Here is a 20,462-nt window from a genome sequence, read left to right as displayed (position 1 = left end):
CACCCATGTAGCCAATCCAGGGAGATCCCTGGGCCAGCACACAGGGCTGGGCTGTGAAAAGGGGCTTTCTCCACAAGCTCCCCCCCACACACTCTCTCCCGCCCTTTCTCCCCCAAGATGTCATCTTTTGAAACGATTTCATGTGGAATCATCGCTAAGTAAATTCACTAAATGCCTATTCATCCCCGCCCGATGAGGGCTCGGCCAAGCGGTTAATGTGAAAATGGTCCCCGCTCCTAGACCTGAAAGACCACGTCCGGGGCTGTCGAGCGGAGTCTCGGCGGTGGCTGACCCTGGGAGGCCCCCAGCCTCACCAAGGGGGGCCTGGGAGCCCACCGAGGCCGCCCACCCGGGCCCCGGAGGCCTCTGCGTATTATTCCTGCAGCCCGGATCCCATTCAGAGGCCAACTTGTCCTGTATTCACTGGGACAACAATTATGAACTGTCAGCGTGGTGAGGGGCCGCGTGGGGACACGGAGCCTGAGCAGCCCCTCCACGGCTGGGGACGGGACGGGGCCCGGACCCCTCCCTCAGGCCCATCTCCCCAGGGCACTGAGTTGTGTTTTGGTGGGTGGGCTGAGATGCGGGCAGCACTCCTGTGCCCCTTGACTACTCTGTGCCCCTCTTCTGGAACTAGGAAGTACTCAAGGGAAAGCAAGGACCGGCAAGACTTCCGCCGACGTGAGGGCGGGCGGCTCAGAGCAGAGAGCGGGGCACAGGAAGACGCGCACCTGCACATACCATGCAGCCACTGTGCGCCTTAAAACACACCCCATGGCGGGCGCTTCACACCTGTCATCCTGGCTACTCAGGAGGCTGAGATCGGAGGATCGCAGTTTGAAGCCAGCCCAGGCAGGAAAGTCTGTGAGACTCTTACCTCCAATGAACCACCTCAAAACCTAGGAGTGGCGCTGTGGCTCAAGTGGTAGAGCCTTGAGGCTCAAGGACAGGGCCCGGGCCCTGAGTTCAAGTCCCAGGACCAAGTATATGCACACACAGACATACTCACACACACACACATCTCACCCCATTGCTCACTCATCCATAGATGAACATGCCCTACTATGCCCATTCTGTCGCCTACCTACTGTGTGCCCTGTAAAGCCCACCCCATTACCCACTCAGTATCTATCACAGCAGACCCACTGTGTGCTGGGCATGCTTCCACTGTGGTCACAGCCACAAGGAAAACAAATTCAGAAAAGCCTGCCCACTCAGAGGGGCCACGCGGCTGAGCCTCCACCAGGACAGCTGAGCTCTGTCTCCAGATCTTTCTGCCTTTGGAGCCCAGGCATTTCTTTCTTCCCGTGGGCCCCCACCCTGCTTCTCAGGCCCTGCGTGGCCTTCCCCTGCGGTTCACCCCTTCCTGCTTTGCAAAGCTGGGGGACACGGAGCCCGCCCAGGGAGGCTCGGTCACACCCAGTCCCTTCACCTGCTTGGGTTTATTCAACAAAAAGAAAAGGTGACCGTGTCCCTGGCAGATGGAGGCCCGAGGACGCACTTTTAAAATACTGTCACGGCCGTGCACGCATGCGCGTTGATCAGCTGTGACTGCGCTGCGATCACTGGGATGGTTGGTGATAAATTGGGCATAACAACACTGGAGCAACATCGCTGTGTATGTCCGGTGCCTGGTCCTGGATAGAGACCCCATCAGGAGCCCCCGGGGCTCCCTGCTCAGAATGCCATTGAAGAGTTCCATGCGAGGGCTGGTGGCTTGGACTCCTGCATGTGTTTACTCATTCATTCACTCATTCATACACATTCATTCATTCACACACGCATTCACTCAGCAAACCTGAATGCAGCTCTTCCTGGGAGCCAGGGATGAGCGAAACCCACAGGGCCCCACGCTCGTGGCTGCTACTGCATTGTAGTGCAAGCAAGGTCAGGGCCCTCGGGTGGTGATAAAATGGTGAAGTAACGGGGGGGATGGGGTGACAGAAGGTGGGAGAGGGCCAGAAGGTGGAGCTGCAAGGGAGGCCCCCGCTGAGGTGACATCTGGAGGAGACGTGGACAGCCAGAGATGGGAAGATACAGGACACGTTCCCCAGGCACGGCATGTCCAAAGGCCCTGAGGTTGCTCCGTATTTGGCAGTGGGCTGCACACAGAGGCAGGGCACAGGAATGGAATATATTAAGACACTGGCTTGTCCTCCAGGAATTCCCGATTCAGGGCAGGTCAAGGGAGGGGGACACAAGCACTGTGTCTTTCTTCTTGTCTTTTTAATCAGTCGTGGGTCTTGAACTCTGGGCTTGGGCGCTGTCCCTCAGCTCTTCAGCTCAAGGCCAGCACTTTACTGCTTGCGCCACAGCGCCACTTCCAGTTTTCTGATGGTTCATTGGAGATAAGAGTCTTATGGACTTTCCTGCCAGGGCTGGCTTTGAACCACGATCCTCAGCTCTCAGCCACGAGTAGCTGGGATTACAGGCGTGAGTCATCGGCGTGTCTTAACAGAGTGGCGTGGGAGCTGCAGAGAGGACCCTCAGCAGGCCCTGGGGGAGATCAGGAAGGCAGAGGAAGCAAGAGCGCACGGGGTGCCGATGGCAGGGCAGGGGGCCGAGCCGGGGCATCCCCGCGGGCTCTGCCGAGTCCTGACCTTCCTCTCGGTTTGCTCCCACAGGACGAACGACCAGCTGGTGGCGTTTCTCTCCCGGTACCGAGACATGAATTTCCTGAAATCGCACGGCCGGGACAACGCAAGGTAAGAAACACAGAGTCCCCTACCCCTGCGTGCGTCCAACAGAACGGAAAACCTAAGCGATCGCTGGGTGGAGAGGGGGGTGGGGAGGGAGGCTTCCTTCTAGGCTAGTCGGATGAGCTCAGAGGTGAACCACCACGATTCATTCCTCCACCGGGGGGGGGGGGGGGGGGGGGCAGAGGCCCGCCCTCTGAATGATAGCCATGAATTGTTTAGTCAGTCAACATTCACCAAGGGCCCGTGGTGGGTTGGGCACCGTTCTGTTGGTGAACAACCAGTTCAGGCCTCTCATGGAGTTTCTTTCCTAGCGGAAAAGAGTCTTCTGCCAGCACAGACTCATCATGATGCCCCCCTCTCCCCGCCTCCCCCCAAGTGTCAGCAGAGATCAAAGCCTCAAGCTGGACGCCTGCTTTCTGCACAGGCAGGGAGACTCTGGGATGGGCAGCGGCGATGTCTCAAGCGCCCCCTATAGGCGGTGTCTGGAACCGCGTACCCACCCCGGTAGGCTGGTCAACAGACCGCATCCGGCCCGCTGCTGCTTCATTCTGTTTTAATTCAGGCGTCGCATTTGAACACTAACAGCGGCATTTTCCCCCGGGGGCTGATCCGGGTTTCTAGCTCCTCTGGAGAAAGCCAAAGGCTTACAGTGCCGTGTCTGAATTTTCTCCTGGCAAATCCTTCACGAGCCTTCTTCTCCAGGCAGAGAGGCCTGTCTCCTCCCCCCACCTGCCTTCTCCCCCATCCTTGGCGCTCCTGCTTGCCGTCTCCCCTGGAAACCTTCTCTGCCATTGCTGGCGGCGGTATTTGTTTGGGGCTAGCCTTTTGACCCAGTTTGCCCCAGGGAGAGACAAAAAGCAGGCAACGTGTCCTGGGTCCTAAACTTTTGCAAAGATTTGGTTTCCTTTCATGGGCAAATAAGAGTCATTGCCACTGGGAAAGTCTTCCTTCCAAGTGTCCGTCCCTGTGCCAGGCCCCCCGCTCTTCCCAGAGACACCCGCCCCCCCATCATTCAGCACAGGGACCACCCTCTCTCACCTCACTCTCGGGAAATGAGAGGCAGCTTCGGGACTCGAACCGCTGTGCACTAACATTGCACAGCTGGTTAAATGCTAGAATGTGAAGCCAGGTCTTTCAGCCTCAAAACCAGTGATCGGGAGAGGGCCAGGCATGATTCCATGAAGGGGGAATTGAATGGAGTGACCCCGCTCTCGGTATTGCCCTCCGCTAGGGAGAGAATGAGCACCCATCTTCCCCTCTGGGCAGCCTGGAGTTTGGTTGGTGCAGACAAGCTGCATCATGGGAAAAGAGCTCACTCAAAGTTCGCCCCAGCAGTGTGTTTCCGGCGGAGGCAGAATGCACGCACCTTGGGGTGACGGAGCCCAGTGCTCTGCTAGGACCTGATTCACGTGATGGAGAATTCCCACTTCCTGCATGATGAGCTTTCTGTGTTCCAGTCCTGCTTACATCCCACGCACTGGGTGGCTTGAAAAGTCAAGGGAGTTTGGGCTGGCTGTAGCAATGCACAGCTGCAATCCCAGCTTCTTGGGAGGTGGAGGTCGGAGGATTGCATTCTGAGACCCGCTCAGGAAGCAAACAAGCAAGAAAAAGGGGGGGAGGGGAAGGATCATAGCTCGTATGGTGGAATGCCTAGCTTGTAAGTGTGAGGCCCTGAGTTCAAACCCCATACTACTGAAAAGAAGAGGGAAAAGCAAAGCAAGTTGGCCAAAGGGGAAGCTCTCCACAGTCCCTCTGAGCCTCCGCTCCCCTGCTCCTGGGCCTGCCCTTGTAAGAGGAGAGCCCAAAAGATGGAAAATGGGGAGCAGGAGGCAGGCAGGCAGCGGGGAGCCTCCCTGGGTTTTCTCCATAGCTCCTCTGTCTGGCCTCCGGCTTTCGGCAGCCAATCTGGACTTCCGGCTCGGACTGGAGGAGATGGCAGCTCATATCATCATAGCGGCTAAACTGGGCCTGTCTGTGCTGTAATGAAAGGAGGGCGGAGGGCCGCGGTGTTCACGGTCTCTTCTGCTCTCTGCAAAAACAAAGTCCCCGATAGATGGAGCGAGAGCGGGACCCAGCTGTCATCTTCCCAGGCAGTGTCGGCAAGGCCGAGCCGAAGCAGCTGTCCCGGAGAAAAGGCCAGTATAGTATATTCCGGAAGAGGCCCTGGGACCTCCGGGCGTCTCGGGCAGAGGAGGTATTTCCTGCCCGCTCCATCCAGGGCCTCCACTCATTTTGGGGGGCAGGGAGATCCTGGGGCTCTGGTGTCTAGCACTGGGTCACAGTGCGGTCTAGTCCTAAGAGCAGAGGGGAGTCTGGGTCCAGCCACCGGTGTCAAAACGGCAGCTCTGCACCCCACGCCTGTTCCCCCCCCCACCCCCAGCTGTGAGAATTCAGAGGTTGGAGTTTTGACTGTCACAGCTCTGTTTCTTCCTGTTTTGAGGAGGAATGAGTGCACTGGGATTGTGAACTCGGGCTCTCTCCTCCACCACCACTACCCCCAGCTTTTTCTCACTTTGCTTTTTAGGTAGGGTCTCCTGCTTTTGCACAGGTTGGCCTCAAACCAAGATCCTCCTTATCTCTCCCTCCCGAGGAGCTGAGATGATAGACACCACCAGAGGTTGCCTGCGTTGTTATCTTTAGAAGACCCAGACAGGGACATGGGACCGGAGGACTGAGTATTATAACATTTTTGGGATCTCTTCACTGACCCCAGTTTTGAGGCCAGCTGGGCGATGTTAGTGAGTGCCTGTCTCAGAAACAACTAAAACAAAAGGGCTGGGGGGGGGGTCACGGATCAAGGGGTCGAGTGCTCGCCTAGTATGGACAAGGCCCTGAGTTCAATTCCCACGACCAGCACAAATAAAAAGTACATAAAATGCGGAAAACCATACAGACTGCGGACTCATGGAGGTCCGGCAGGTAGGGACTCAAGCGCTGTGAGGAGCTGGCCCAGGCCGGTTTGAAGAATGACCAGCAGGGAGCATTTGGGGAGGCCCAGCTCAGACCCAGGGAGCTCCTGGTTTGGGGAGACAGGAAGGAGGCTTTTATTTGTGGAACTCAGGCAGAATTGCTCAGAGTCCAACAGGTGTTGTTCCAATAGAAGGCACAGGCGGTGGAGCCCTCCCCGGGCCTTGGGCACTGTCCGTGGTCCTGAAGCTCTACTGCTCTGCAGCTGTGCAAGGGTTTTCTCCAGCCTCAGACCCGCCTCCCACCCCCACCCCCTTCTCATCCACCCAGCCTCAACACGGAGAAGAGGAGGAGACATTTAAATCCGCTGTGGATATTTGTGAGGTGCTTTCTGCATGCTGAGTGCCAGGCTCAGCCCTCTCCCTATCCAATCTCTCTGAAACCTTCTTCACACCCCCTGGTCCGAGGCAGGCATGACTGATCGCTGCTTGCGCTGGAGATGCAGAAACAGGCCGCGTGATTAAATGTGCCTTCGGCTAATAGCTGACACTGCACCTGGCCCCGAGAAGCCGGGCCTGGGCCCTGGGCGTCCAGCTGTGTCACGGTGAGCCTGTCCCCGTCGGGGCTGATTTCATGCGTGTCACGTCTGTCTGCAGGCCTGATTCCCGGACTTGACTTTTAAACTAAAACGTTCGATTTGTAAAGGATCTGGAGGGGAGGGGAAACCACTGGGTGGGAAGACAGAACATCAGGAGGGGTTTCCCCCCGTTGTAGGATTTGGGGTTGTCATCCTGTCTTTGTCTTCTTGTGGTTTCATCTGTGGCTTTAGATATATTAGCTAAATGTTATGATTCCTTCTTGCTCAGACATACTATAAAAATCAAAGGGGCAGATATTTCCTCTTTAAACTCAAAAAGGGGGTAAGACAGTTCTGGAATAATCTCACACTTATGAGTGTGCCAAGATTGTAGACAGGGGGACTGATGAAGAGGGCCTTCATCCAGAGACCAGAGGGGTTCTTTTCTCAGTCCTCCACTCCATGAAAGAGGCCAGGACCGCTCTCCCCTGGCTTCATCCGGCCTTTCTTGTGGATGACAGTCATGCTAAGCTGGTAGATTGGTCCCCATGGCTCCCATTGGATCCCTTTTTAGCTGGGACTCAGTCCCCTGTGGCACTGGAAACTCTCAGGAAGGTAAGCCGTTTGTTTTTGTGAGCCCGGGAAATAAAGCAGGGTGACCCCAGACAGCTCATTCTGGAGCCAAGTCCCCAAATGTCACCAGAGCACCCCTTCCCAGCACCAATAATAAGACCTTTTCTCATGCTTCTCTGTCTCTCTTCTCTGGCCATTGTGTTTTTGAGGTGGTTGAAAGGCTAAAGGCTGGTGTTGGGCCCAGCCAGACCTGGATTCAACCAAGCTTTCTAGCTGTGTGATTTTGGAGGAAATTACCTAACCTTCCTGAGATTCGCTTCCTTCCTCAAGTGCATTATAAGAACTAGTTACCTGGTTACAGATTCCCGGGGTGTCCCAACTGCCAAGAGCTGTGGTGGCTACCCTCCCCTCTGCTCATTTGCTCAGTAATTGTCTATTGAGCACACTGCTTGTGTGCTCAGCGGTGTTCTAGATAGAGCGCCACGAGCACAATTGGACAGACATCTCTTTTACCTTGGGCTCACATGTAGCCGGTAGTACTGGACACATGGAGAGAGTGGAAGGTAAGAATGAAGCTTGAAAGGAGGGTCCGGGATGCCAGGGGAGGCAGGGGATCCTCCCCCCCCCCACGATGTAAGAAGGGACCGGGGGTTGGGTCGGCTCATTGATTGCGTAACCACCGCTCACCACATATCTCGCAAACCCCCCGTGGAGCAGACTCCATCATGCTTTGATTTGTCAGGATGGGGTCGTGGATGCTTGTGTGGCACGCAGGAGTAGGATTAGGACCTGGTTCTGCCCAGTGTCTCTTCTGCTATGGGGCCACCTGTTGCCAGGATGCACGGGGTAACCATGGCAACTGGAAGTGAAGCAGGAGCATCACTGGTCCCCTCCATGTACTGGAGCACTGCTGTGAAGCTGTGTTCACCCCGTAGGGCAGAGAGCTGGGCACCCTCTGCTGGAGAGCCAAGATCAACGAGAGAGCTACAGAATGAGAGAGAGAGAGAGAGAGAGAGAGAGGCATCCCATTGTGTCCTCACTGACTTACCTTATCCTCCTGTTTTACTCTTTCAAGTCATGATTAATGCCCAAATCCAAACATCCTCTCATCTGGTTGTTACCCAGATTCTGGGCCTCTGCCACTTTCTCCCAAGTGAAAACAAAGTCCTCGGCAGGCCCCGTGACCCCAGAAACTTCTAAAACCTAGGGACTCGCTTGTCTATTTACTCATAATTAACCAAAGCATATATTTGCAGCGTATCCAAGTTTGGAACACAGTAAATATAGAGCCAATCTCCCAATGCATGAATATTTCATTTTGGAGATGACTACATAAATATTGCATTTGAATATTATGGCCTGGGACATCACATTAAAATTGCAAGACGACGCTATTATCCCATATAATGGAACATGAACTATAAGAGCCGGTCTAAGGAAGGACCAGCAAGTCCCTGTACCTCTGTTCTCTTATCTCTGTCCCTCTCTCTCTCTCTCTCTCTCTCTCTCTCTCTCTCTCTCTCTCCCTCTCCTCTACCTCCCATGTAAATTTTCACACAAGCTATCTGAAAGTTAAAGTTTTCTGTGTGATGATGCACACGCACCAGCCAAAGCTGAGATAGGATGTTAGATGTTATTTCCCTTTATTGACCCCTTGTGTCTCCATCTGGGTAAAGCTGTGACACAGTAAAGATACCCTCACCAAGCCGCTCCCCAGCAAGAACTTGGCTGTGCTAACAAGCTTAGCTTTTGTATGTGGAGAGAACCAGCCCAGGGACACTGGCTTCTGGGCCTTCTGCCCTTGTGTGAGCCTCAGTGTGTTGCTGGGAAAGTTGCCTGCCCTCTCTGGCCCTCTTTGTCTGCAGGTGTCCTGTGATAACACCTGGCCCACGGGACCCTCTTCTTAGGTATAACCGAGTGACTCCTGGACCATCACTGCTAGAATTCTGGCCAGAGGCCTTAGGACAAGATTCAGCCTGGGGGAGATGTGTTATTCAGCCAGAAACATGTTAAGGGAATGAAATGGTTACAGAACGGCATTACGCTTTCTCCATAGTCCTCAACCCCCCCCCCCACACACACACACACACATACATACTACAACCAGCACACTTCACAGCTTCCCGGATCTATGTGGTCCTTATAAACACCCAGACAAAGATGGAGACCTGGCCCAACTCTGCACTCATACCAAGGGGAAACTGAGGCTCAGAGAGCACTCCTCGCTTTCCAGTGACTCTCAGCTTGTGAGGGGCTTTTGAGCAGATCCTGAAGCCCGGTCCGCCACAGGAGGTGGCACAGACTAGTGGTTGTGTGGATCAGCCATGAGCGGGCAAGGGGCAGAGGTACTCAGCTGCATGCACTGTTCATGGGGTTGCAGAGCACAGATTGCAAAGCACACAAGGCTGAGCTGGCACTTTCATACTATTTTGTGGTCCCCAGCGTCGCATTAAGTCAAGAATCCCTTGAGGCCCAGGGGCCATGGCTCAGCAGTCGAGCGCCTGCCTGGCACGCACGAGGCCCGGCACCACAAACACCAGCCAGAAGTACATGCGTTGCGCCCATGTGCGTTGTGGGCGTGGTCTCTCCATAGGCTGCAGCCACCGCACAAACAATGTGGTCTGGAAAGTGCCGTGGACGTGGCCTGCGATCGTGGCTCTCTGAGCTGCAGTGGCTCCCGGCGTGAGGGGTAACTGAGGGCGCCTGTCCCAGAGGACAGCACAGAGCCCCCAACCCCTGCACAAATGCTCCACAAATGACCCAAGAGCACCTGGGGCTCTGGGCAGCGCTCCCTCCCCGCAGGACTCAGGGCTAGCTGGTCTCCGCAGGTTCATCCGGAAGCAAGGCCTGGACCGGCTCTTCCTGGAGTGTGACACCCGCATGTGGCGCCTGGGGGACCGGCGGATCCCCGAGGGCATCTCGGTGGACGGCGGCTCCGACTGGTTCCTGCTGAACCGCAAGTTCGTGGAATACGTGACGTTCTCCACGGACGACCTGGTGACCAAGATGAAGGAGTTCTACTCTTACACGCTGCTGCCGGCCGAGGTGAGTCCCAGGGACCGTCTGCCCCCCCCCACACACACACACACACAGGCCGGGGCCAGCTGCGGCCTGCAGAGCGGCGGGGTGTTCGACAAAGCTATGTCGAAGGTCTGCCTGCCTTGTCCAGATAAGAATGCGTTGGCCTTGCATTGGCCATGTGGGGACCGCAGCAGGGCCTCTGGGTCCCCTCCAGGCCACCAGAAGCTGTATCACCCCCAGCCGCCTGCGCAATGCATTTGTGTAAACAGAAAAGGCAGCTCTTGCTCAAGATGCTCAGGCCCTTTTGGTTATTTCTTTAAAAAAAAAAAAAAAACACATAATATACCGATTTTGTTAGAGCAAGATACTTTGGTTCCATTTTCCAGGGAGAAAATGTTATTTTTAAAATTACAGGTGTAGGGATGGGAAGGTGGCTCAGTGGTAGAGCGCTCGCCTTGCACACATGAGGCCCTGGGTTCGATTCCTCAGCACCACCTAAGCAGAAAAAGCCAGAAGTGGTGCTGTGGCTCAAGTGGTAGAGTGCTAGCCTTGAGCTGAAGAGCTGAGGGACAGTGCCCAGGCCCGGAGTTCAGGCCCTACAACCGACAAAAACAAACAAACAAACAATACAGGTGTATATGCCTGTAATTCTAGCTACTCTGGTAAGAGCAGGAGGATTGTGGTTTGGACCAGCCTAGACCAAAGGATTTCAAGACACCGCCCCCTGCCCAGCTCAACAGGAAAGGCTGTGTAGAGTGGTTCTTATCTACCATTCCAGTTATAGCAAAAAGTATAAATAGGAAGATCACAGGCCAACCTGGGATGAAAAGGAGAGGCTATAGCTCAAAAACATAACCACGGCAAAAATGTGCTAGAGGTGGATTCAAGTGGTAGAGCACCTGCCAAGCAGGCTCAAAGCCTCAAATCCAGAGCCCAGTACTGAAAATTAAAAAAAAAAAAGCAAGCCTCTAATGCTTTCAGCAATTATGATGCCTCCGGGGAATCTTGCAGTAGAAAGCCTGCACAGCTGTACTTGCTGACCCTTCCAGAGCAGGTAGACAGATCCACTTGACCTTCATCCAGACCCTCTACAGCTACCAATTACATAATGACCACCTGTCAGCACCAGCAGTCCCTTTTCAGTCCTTGATGGAAGTAGTTGTTGGCTGCATAGTCACACCCCAGACACCCGAGCCATCCCAGAGCTGGCCAGCTGTGTTTCCTGCACAGCCCTCTTGCTTGTTATCTACTCAGGCCACCGCCCCGCGTCCTGTGGGGAGCGCTGAAAAGCTTCAGGGAGCCCAAAATCATTTGCTGGCCCCCAGGGTGGGAAACACCCATTGTCTCAGATGGCAGCCCATCCTAAATCATCCCAGACCAGTCTTGAAATGATGCTCCCAGATCTGCATGGACAGCACAGCTGGATCTGTTGCTACTGAGCTTGTAGCTTCATGGTTGAGCCCCCATTACACCCTAGTGGGGCCCCCAGCTGTAAACCATGTGGTCTCCGTGTGTGTGTGTGTGTGTGTGTGTGTGTGTGTGAGAGAGAGAGAGAGAGAGAGAGAGAGAGAGAGCGCATGTGCACTGGTCTTGGGGCTTGAACTCAGGGCCTAGGTACTGTCCCTGAGCTTTTGTGCTCAATGCTAGTGCTCTACCATTTAAGCCATAGTGCCACTTCTGGCATTTTAGTTGTCAATTGGAAATAAGAGTCTCATAGACTTATCTGCCTGGGCTGGCTTTGAACCATGATCCTCAAGCCTCAGCCCCCTGAGTAGCTAGGCTTACAGGCGTGAGCCCCCAGCATGCAGCTGGCCTGAGCCCAGACCAGAGCAGGCGGCTCATGTAGTGATTTTCATCCAGGAAACCCCACAGCACATGTGTTAAGTTGCAGCTTTTAATCCTGCATCAGCAGAATTCTCCCTTTTCTCTCATGCCCTGTCATCCATGATCCCTGGGGAAACTGCATGGTGGGGAAGGAGGAGGTGTGGTTGGGAACTGGGTTCTTGTCTTGTCACTTGGTGGGGAAGGTGTGTCTCTGTGGACCAGGACACCATCCAGTCTGGCTGGCCTGGCACCTTGCATCCCGGGGACCCACAGGGGTGGCACAGTGGCTTCATTTTTCCCACCCACCCTTTAGAGGAGATTCTTTGGGAGTCTGGCTGTTTTTGTCAAGACACTGGCCTCACTGCTGGTGCCCAGGAATCCGTAAGCCCTACCTTTCCTCCCTTGTCCCCCGAGACTGTCGCCCGCTCAGCCCTCCCTTCTCCCGCACACCTCTGGGGACTAGCTGAGGAGACACCAGTGTCTGCGCCCACAAACACGTCCCCGGCAGCCTCTCTTGGGGAGCTGGGGCGGGGGAGGGCTGTCTTCTGTAGGCTGGCCTCACCTTTCTCCTGGCTACTCTGTCAAAAAAAAAAATCTCAGCAGCTCCAACCATTGTACCTCCTCTCTGCTGTCTTTCCACTCTGGCCATTGCCTCTTTCTCAGAGGTTGACCTCCTAGACTATATGATGAATCATGGCTCCTGGTCCAGTACCATGGACAGCAGCCCTTCCCTTGTGGTCACACTGCGTGGCCTCGTTCAGCACCATGGACAGCAAACCCCTCTGGCGTGTCCTCTCCCCCCACCCCCCGCCCCCCGGCTGGCAGGGATCTGGGGCACCTCTGCCCCAGGTTTATGTACCCCTGTGTATCTTCCCTCCCTCGTGGCAGAGTCTGGACCCTTTGGTGGTTATGCCCACGCTCCCTCAGACCCAGAGGTCTGAGCCTCCCTAGCCCAAGGTGTCCTGGTAGATGTCCCCATGTTTGCCTCCAATCCCCATATGTTGACAGCCCTGAGAGGCCCTGGCCGTCTACTGGGCAGACAGCAGCCACCCCGAGCCGTGGGACGTCTTGATGTCAGATTGTAAGCATGGGTTAAAGATGGCACTCTGGGGAGTAGCCAGCTCCCGAGTTGAACCAGCCGCTCAGGACAGAGGCCGGCTCTCCCAGAGCTGGACCCCACTCCACTGAGAGGCGCCGACCCACGTACTCAGGGGAGGACAGGAGGGTTAAGGTTGGCCCCTCTCCCCACCCGGCAGTCCTTCTTCCACACGGTGCTGGAAAATGGCCCCCACTGCGACACCATGGTAGACAACAACCTGCGCATTACCAACTGGAACCGCAAGCTGGGCTGCAAGTGCCAGTACAAGCACATCGTGGACTGGTGCGGCTGCTCCCCCAACGACTTCAAGCCGCAGGACTTCCTCCGCTTCCAGGTGAGCCCGACGCCCGCCCCAGGCCCCGCCCGGGCCTGCCTCCCACAGCCCCTGGTGCCAGGGCGGGTCAGACCGTTCATCAACCCCACGACAGCCTCACAGGATGTACGTTGTGCATGCTCATATTCCATCTTACAGGGAAACTGAGGCACGGGAAGGGCAAAAGCCTTATTCAAGGATCTATTTCCAAGGCCATGCTGCTCCTTTGCACTCCCTTTCAAATCACAATCCTCTAGAACATTCCTCAGTCAGACCCCCCCAAAATATAGAGAGAGAGAGATGCCATCCTGGGGACTGACACCGGCTGTCTCTATTGGATAGAGGTTAGGAAAGTAGCAGCATATGTTTGAATACCTCTTGTAGTCTAGCTTGCTGGTTGAGAGATGGGGCATTGACTCTGTGTGTGTGTGTGTGTGTGTGTGTGTGTCTGTGTGTCTGTGTGTGTGTATTGGGGCTGGGACTGACTGACCTTGAACTATGATTCTCCCAATCTCTGCCCACTACCTCCTTACAGACAGGTACCATCTCATGTGGACCCCAAAATAAATTCTTTTTTTTTTTTTTTTTAACAAATATTCCAGTAGATTTAGCAGTGTGCTTGTCATAGGTAAATCACAGCTCAGACAACACTCCCAGGCTGGAAGTGAGATCCTGTCTCAAAAATAACCGGTAAAAAGCAGGGCTGGAGGCACACTGCCATAGAGTGTCAGCCTAAGGAGTTCCGCCCGCTCCCCCTGCACCAGCAAACCACCAAGAAATAAAGAAAGAATAAGCCTGAAAGAAAGAATGACCAGAAGGAGAGAGAGAGAGAGAGAGAGGGGAAGCGGAGTTAGCTTGGTCAGGGGTCAGGCCACTGCTAAAGCCTGTTAGCAATTCAGACTCCTGGCTGTGATCTGCTGATCTCTCCCTCCCAAGTACAGTCTGGGACTATACCTGTAAACACAGGAAACCAGAAATGGTTGCCCGAAGCTTCCACTTCTTAAACGCTGCCAGAGAGTTCTGTTTCAACACATCCTCCTGGCCACCTAAGACACATCCCCAGGCTATATTTGCCCCGGCTCATCCGTGTGTGTGTGTGTGTGTGTGTGTGTGTGTGTGTGTGTGTGTGTGTGTGTGTGTGTGTGTGTGCCCTTCGATGAATAACTCCTGGAACTCCTCCTCCCCGCTCACAGCTGAGCTGAGGACTCGGTGGATATAGCCGTCGTTTACGAGATGCCGAGGTGTCCCTCCAGGCATGGACTGCTTGGGTCCTCAAGTCCCCTCCCGACACAGAGGGGTCCACCGGTGTGAGAGCAGGGGTTTGGATCCCGGTGCCCCTCGCCGTGGGAAGGGGAGGGTGGTCTCCCCAGCACCTGCTGACGCCCTTTCCCTCTTCAATCTGTGAGCACAGCAGACAGCCCGGCCCACCTTCTTTGCCCGCAAGTTCGAGGCGGTGGTGAATCAGGAGATCATCGGGCAGCTGGACTACTACCTGTACGGGAACTACCCCGCGGGCACGCCGGGCCTCCGAGCCTACTGGGAGAACATCTACGATGAGCCCGAGGGCGTGCACAGCCTCAGCGACGTGATGCTCGGCCTGCTGCACTCCTTCACGCGCCTGGGCCTGCGCCGGGCCGCCGCGGCCGCCCCGCACCCCAACGCCGACGCCGGGGAGAGCAGCTGCAGGTGAGCCCCAGGAACCCCGGCCCGCTGCCCCCCCCCACGTCCTCCCCGCGGGGACCCCAGTGGCTGACCCGCCACCTCCATTGCTGCCTCCCTGTCTCCACCTCCCCCTGACCTTTGCCCCCAGCAGTTCCTTCCGGTTGTGACGCAACCTGATCATCTGATCGCCAGTGGCTTTAAGACAGATGTATGCCACCCTTGGGTGCCCTTGGGGTGGTCTTAAATGACAGGTAACCCTGAAACACAAAACAAAGCAACCTAAGGGTTTTTTAATCAGCCTTCCATGACGGAAGATGTCAAATGCATACAAGGCAGGGAAAATAGCAGAGCCCTGAAGCCATCGACTGCCATCATTACCCCCCCCTTCACCCCCCCCCCACATCCCACTCCTCTCCAGCAGCGGGAAGGAATCCCAGACACGGGTGTCAATTCCCGCCATAAATATTTTAATAGGTACCTCTGAAAAAATAGGGTGTCCTTTAAAATGTATACATGTATATATAATTATGATGTCATTCTCCCACCTAAAAATACAACTCAATCAATCATTAAAAGGCAGAGTTCTGACTCTAAGATGTTCTACCAGCTCTTAGAATCAGCTCACCTCCCACGAGCGGGCAATTTTTTTTTTAAAGGATGTTCTAGAGTTTGAGGGGGGGAGGAGGAAGGGTCGGGGGGGAAAGCAAAATCCCCGCAGCCAGCCACCCCTTTCCCCTGCGCGGGCTTTTCCTCCCGTCCTCTCTGACGGACATTGACATCATGGCAGCAGGAATCTGGTGCCCACCCCTCCCCGTACCACGCCACGGGTCTCAGTGTCCCCGTTCTGTCCAATGAAGAGGAGAGCCCAGACCCTTCCCTGTGGGGAGCAAGGTTCTGATACATCCTATATATGTCTTCTTCTTAATTTACTTCGTCGTTATTACAGAGGTGACAGGCAGAGGGGTGGCATTTCCAGGTGTCTGGTAATGAGCACACTTCCTTCCGTACAGCGTCATCTGTTCCCTCCTTCTCTCCCATTCCCTCCCTCCCCCCTCCACCCACGAGTTTCATAGTCCACTTTCATCAATGTCCAGTGCAGCCAGTGGGCTCCAATGATGCCCCCTTTCACACGTTTTCCTCCAATTCTGTGCCCTCCCCCTTACCCTCCCACAGAGATGCATGTGAATACACCCTATAGAAGGTAAAGCATACAGAACCATGAGACAAAGAAAAAAACAAAGTAAGAAAAGAGTCCTTTGTTTCCATAGCTCTGGAGTTCACTTCAGAATGTGTGTGATGTTATATACATAGGAAGAGGCGCTTGGGCATTGCTCCTTTGTGATTCCCTCCTAAGACTATCCTCTTTGGGCCTCACTATATGCGACTATCTGGAATCCTGTGTAATTTGTCACATCCCAGCGCATTTCAGATCTAACCTCCACATATCAAGGGAGAACATGGCTTACCTCGCTTAACATGATTTGTTCTAGTTCCGTCCATTTCCCTGCAAATGACATTATTTTATTCTTCTGATGAATCCTATATTTGCAAAAAAAAAAAAAAAAAACTGGGGTGTTTTATTTTAATTCTCTTTTCTGATTATTGCTTTAGGAGAGATTCCCAGACGTGCCTCTGATCGCTCTCCTTGCTGCCTCTCTCCCCACCCCTTCTCCTCTCCTAGCTTCCTTTTAACCACGCAGTGAAAAAAGAAATGAGCTCTGAGCCACAGTCCCCTGTCACCGGGCTTGTCTTCCGGTGCCCCTTTTGTTCCCCTCCCTCCTCTTCTTAGGGAAGAAAGGAGAAGGAAGGCTCCTTCCCCACAACTCTCTGAGACACAGGTAGGTTTCCTGCCTGCCGCTTGTCTGTCCCCAGCAGACCCTCTGCTGGGCAGCGGCCACCCCGTTTACCACTTCCTTACCTAACTGGCCTTCTCCCTGCTCACAGGTCTGCTTAGGGTAGAGTAGGCCAGGGACCTGGGACCTGCACTGTGAACTCACCTCTGCTTCCTAGCAGTGGCCCTGAGGCTAATCGTGAGCTACTCGGAGCCTCGGTTTCTCCATGTGTGAAACGAGAGTATTATTCACCACCCTCCCTGGACAACATAACTGTAAAGCTCAGAGGAGAAAATGCTCAAAAGGGTCCGGATGGGTTTTAAGCTTAGTAGCAGTATCCAGGTCTGCTAACGTCTTCCATGCTCGAGGGCCTGGTCCTGCACAGGCCACCATTAGGGGATCTCCTGGGTGAGTGAGTCACTGGCCGTCATCTTTACTCACAGCCTGCTGTGACTGCCATCATCCTAAGGACCATCCTAAACACCACCCACCTTCTAATACTGTTTCGGGGTTCCCCTCTGACAGCCCCATAACCTCTCCCCAGCTGAACGTATCCCAGGGATGTCACCTCCGGCCCACCCCTGGTATGTGGCTGGGGACCCCCGGGGTCCTTTTCCCCTGCCCTCTACGGTAGAGTGGACAGCCTGGCACACAGGCATGTCACCTCCGTACACGGCCCAGCCCGAAAGACAGGCTTTAATCCCAGGCTTCCTAGAGCTCAGAAGATGAATGAGCTGATAGGAAGTTCCAAAAGACACCCCCAATTTATTTAGGGTTGTTGGGATTCTCCCCTGGCACTAGCTTTAGAATAAAGCAATCCACCATGTCCCTCAGGCCTGTAATCCTTTGGCCTGGGCCTCTTTGATTTGGTTTTTTTTTTTTAACCCTTATGGGACCATGTGCCTTGCTGTGGGCAAAGCCGTACATTTATGAATCAGAACTGCACATAAATCAAGACCCTTCTCCCCAAAGGCAAGAAACAGAGAGCAGAAGCAGAGCCTGGGTTTTTTCCTCTAGGCATTTTATGCCTACGTGTATTTCCAGTCCACCATGTTGACCTTTTATTAAAAATAATGTGCATTGACTCATTTTCTCATTATGAAGCGGCACATGTGCATTGCAGGAATGCCTGGAATGGCGGCCTTAAATGTAAGGAAACTGGAGGGTAGAACCGTATTTATTACCCATAGCTCCGTTCAGTGCCAGCTGGCGGTGTGTGCAGTGCCGCATGCTGCCTGCAGGGGGCGCCCGCCACACCCGCCTCCAGTCCCGTAGATTGGAAGTCAGCTGACGTACATGTTTGCAACCAAATCTCCCGACTTTCCAAGAGAGAAATCAGAAACAGGATGCGAGAAAGCCGGGGGACCCAAGGGAGGCTTCTAGAAGCCTCATGCCAAAATGGCAGTCAGTCCCACATGCCACAGGGGATTCAGGGGACAGAGGAATCACCTCTGATGACAAGGCCCCGAGCCCTGGGGACGTCTATAACCGTGAGCCACCAGCGCCTATTTGAGGAGAAACGCAAGGGGAAGTGGCATTCCTCCACCACGAGGCCGAGCTTCAGGTGCTCAACCAGTCCCATGTGGTCCGCCACTGCCTGAGTGGCTAGGACAGACCCGAAGCCTCACCATCAGCTCCAGAAACTCCATGTCCCAGCCCTGCTGTGACCTCCTGCCGCTGGGACTCCTAGATCTGAGCACTGGTGTGAGTCTCCATGGCTCACACCGGGGTTTCCTCCTAGGGCTCCCTGCCCCCACCCTTCCCCAGCCTCCAGTCAGTGCTGCGCACAGATGCACCATGGGAAGGCGGCTTCCCCAGCCATTTAACAGGACAGAGAGATGGAAAACTCCAGCTCCAAAATGAGGCATTTAGCTGGGTGAGGACAGCAGAAAGTAATGAGGGAATCAGTGCTGGGCAAATTCATAGGTGGCCCAAGCAACAGCTTTTTATTTTACAAGCAAGAAGGACAAGGAACCTTTCTCCTCCCCTCGCTCCCTGCTCCCCGCTCCCAGCTCTTTTCCAGCCATCTCGACCTTGCTCTCTCCTCCCATTCCAGCCAGCACACGGTGTGGATGAGGCCAGCCCCGTGCTGAGAGACCCTGCTTGAAAGTAGCAACAGCAGAATAGGACTGCAGACCCAACGCAAGGGGTAGAGCAGCTGCCCAGCAAATGCGAGGCTCTGAGTTCAAATCCCAGAACTACCAATAGAGAAATACACACACGCACATACAGAAAGAAACATTCCAAACATAGTTTTGCTGGAGGAAGTTTAACACAGCACTGTTTTAGACTACGGATAATTATAAATGGTAGACAGGCATGACTAAAAACATACATAAGACATGCCCACACATGCAAACACACACACACACACACACACAATCTATATGTTAAGGCTTGAGGAGTCCCATGGAGCAAAGGCAAGATGCAGCTATGTAATTTATGCAAATGTAGACATAAAAATGAGGCTGCAGGGAAAGTCATCGGTAACCTGTGTTCACACACCGTCTCTGCTCCACTGTACCGAGCACCAGAGGACTCAATGCGTGTCTGTGAATCAATGTTATGTATGGGAACAGGCATCAAAAGGAGTCATTTTATTTCCTCTATTGTGCTTTCCTACAGTCAGCATGTTTTACGTTTATAACTCAGCAAAAAGTTCTTCGTAATTAAGATCAGCCATACAATGGCAGTAGTTTTTAGACTGACGCCGCAGAAGAACGTGGTAAGAAGCTGGACAGAGTAGTGCACACCTGAAGTCCCAGCTACTTGGGAGTCCCTGACCTGTGAGCTCTGTTTTCAGGTACTACCCAATGGGCCACCCGGCATCCGTCCACCTCTACTTCCTTGCTGACCGCTTCCAGGGCTTCCTGATCAAGCACCATGCTACCAACCTGGGTGTGAGCAAGCTCGAGACTCTGGAGACGTGGGTGATGCCAAAGAAAGTCTTCAAGGTCGCCAGCCCCCCAAGCGACTTCGGGAGGCTCCAGTTCTCTGAGGTAAGAGCCGGGCCCTGGGACACATGCTGTCTTCTGCAGCGCCCTGGCCAGGTCCTGTGCCAAGCATGGACCTTGTGTTTCTTGGGTTGCCAACAGGAGGAGATGGCCCTGAACACAGGGTGGAGGGTCACAGCATGAGTGGATAGTATGACCTGGAACCTGGCCTACTTTTTTTTTCTGTCAGTCATGGGGCCTGAACTCTGGGCCTGAGTGCTTTCCCTGAGTTCTTCAGCTCAAGGCGAGCACTCTACCACTTGAGCCACAGCGCCACTTCCGGTTTTCTGGTGGTTCATTGGAGATAAGAGTCTCACGAACTTTCCTGCCCCAACCGCGATCTTCAGATCTCAGCCTCCTGAGTAGCTTGGATTACAGGTGTGAGCCACCAGTGCCCAGCTTAACCTTTTTTTTTTTTTTTTTTTTGGTCCTAACAGGTGCTTCCTCTAAATCTGTGTTAGTAATGGACCAGTAGCAAACCAGTTTGCTAATGAAAAGGTGGCATTAGTACCATTTTTTTACAGATTGAGAAAGGGAGGCCGATGGAGATTTTGAGATTTTTTTTTCCCCCTACATCACTGCTAGAAAGCGGAAGAGTTCAGAATTGATTCCAGGTTTCCTTGGCCACAAATGCTTGGTGTGTTTTTGTGGTCGCACTTCCTGGTGTTGGGGCTGGCTCCGCATGAGCACCGTCAGTCAATGGAGGAGTGGCGGATGGGCAGGTGGGAGGAGGGAGCTTGGCCTAGATGGGAGACAGGGTCTCACCTGCTTCCGTTTCCCTTGCTGGTCCTTCTCTAGCGCCCCGCAGTCCTGCCTTGTTTACCCTCTCCATGCTCAGTAGACCCCCATGGCATATGGGCATGCATGGGAGTTTCTCGTGGAGCCAGCCTTTTCAGCGATGGCTCTGGATGGATTGGTTAGGTCTGAGCCACCACAGATGCTCACTGGATAATCCCCACCTC

General features: G+C 54.2%; 1 protein-coding gene across 1 annotated transcript in view; it reads left to right on the top strand.

Annotated features, from left to right (window-relative positions):
• The window catches only part of Xylt1 (xylosyltransferase 1), a 95,851-nt gene that overhangs the window by 72,374 nt on the left and 3,015 nt on the right, over window positions 1-20,462 (top strand). The window contains exons 6-10 of the mRNA XM_042698124.1: window positions 2,625-2,705; window positions 9,585-9,801; window positions 12,858-13,034; window positions 14,425-14,699; window positions 19,311-19,506. Coding sequence (XP_042554058.1) covers window positions 2,625-2,705; window positions 9,585-9,801; window positions 12,858-13,034; window positions 14,425-14,699; window positions 19,311-19,506 — 946 coding nt within the window. The remainder of the gene's footprint in view (window positions 1-2,624; window positions 2,706-9,584; window positions 9,802-12,857; window positions 13,035-14,424; window positions 14,700-19,310; window positions 19,507-20,462) is intronic.

Source organism: Dipodomys spectabilis, unplaced genomic scaffold, assembly GCF_019054845.1.
Source record: "Dipodomys spectabilis isolate Male_0828 unplaced genomic scaffold, ASM1905484v1 ptg000231l, whole genome shotgun sequence".
In the NCBI taxonomy this organism is placed as follows: domain Eukaryota; kingdom Metazoa; phylum Chordata; class Mammalia; order Rodentia; family Heteromyidae; genus Dipodomys; species Dipodomys spectabilis.
Note: the sequence above shows the minus strand (reverse complement) of the source record. Positions and strands in the feature narration are given on the sequence as shown.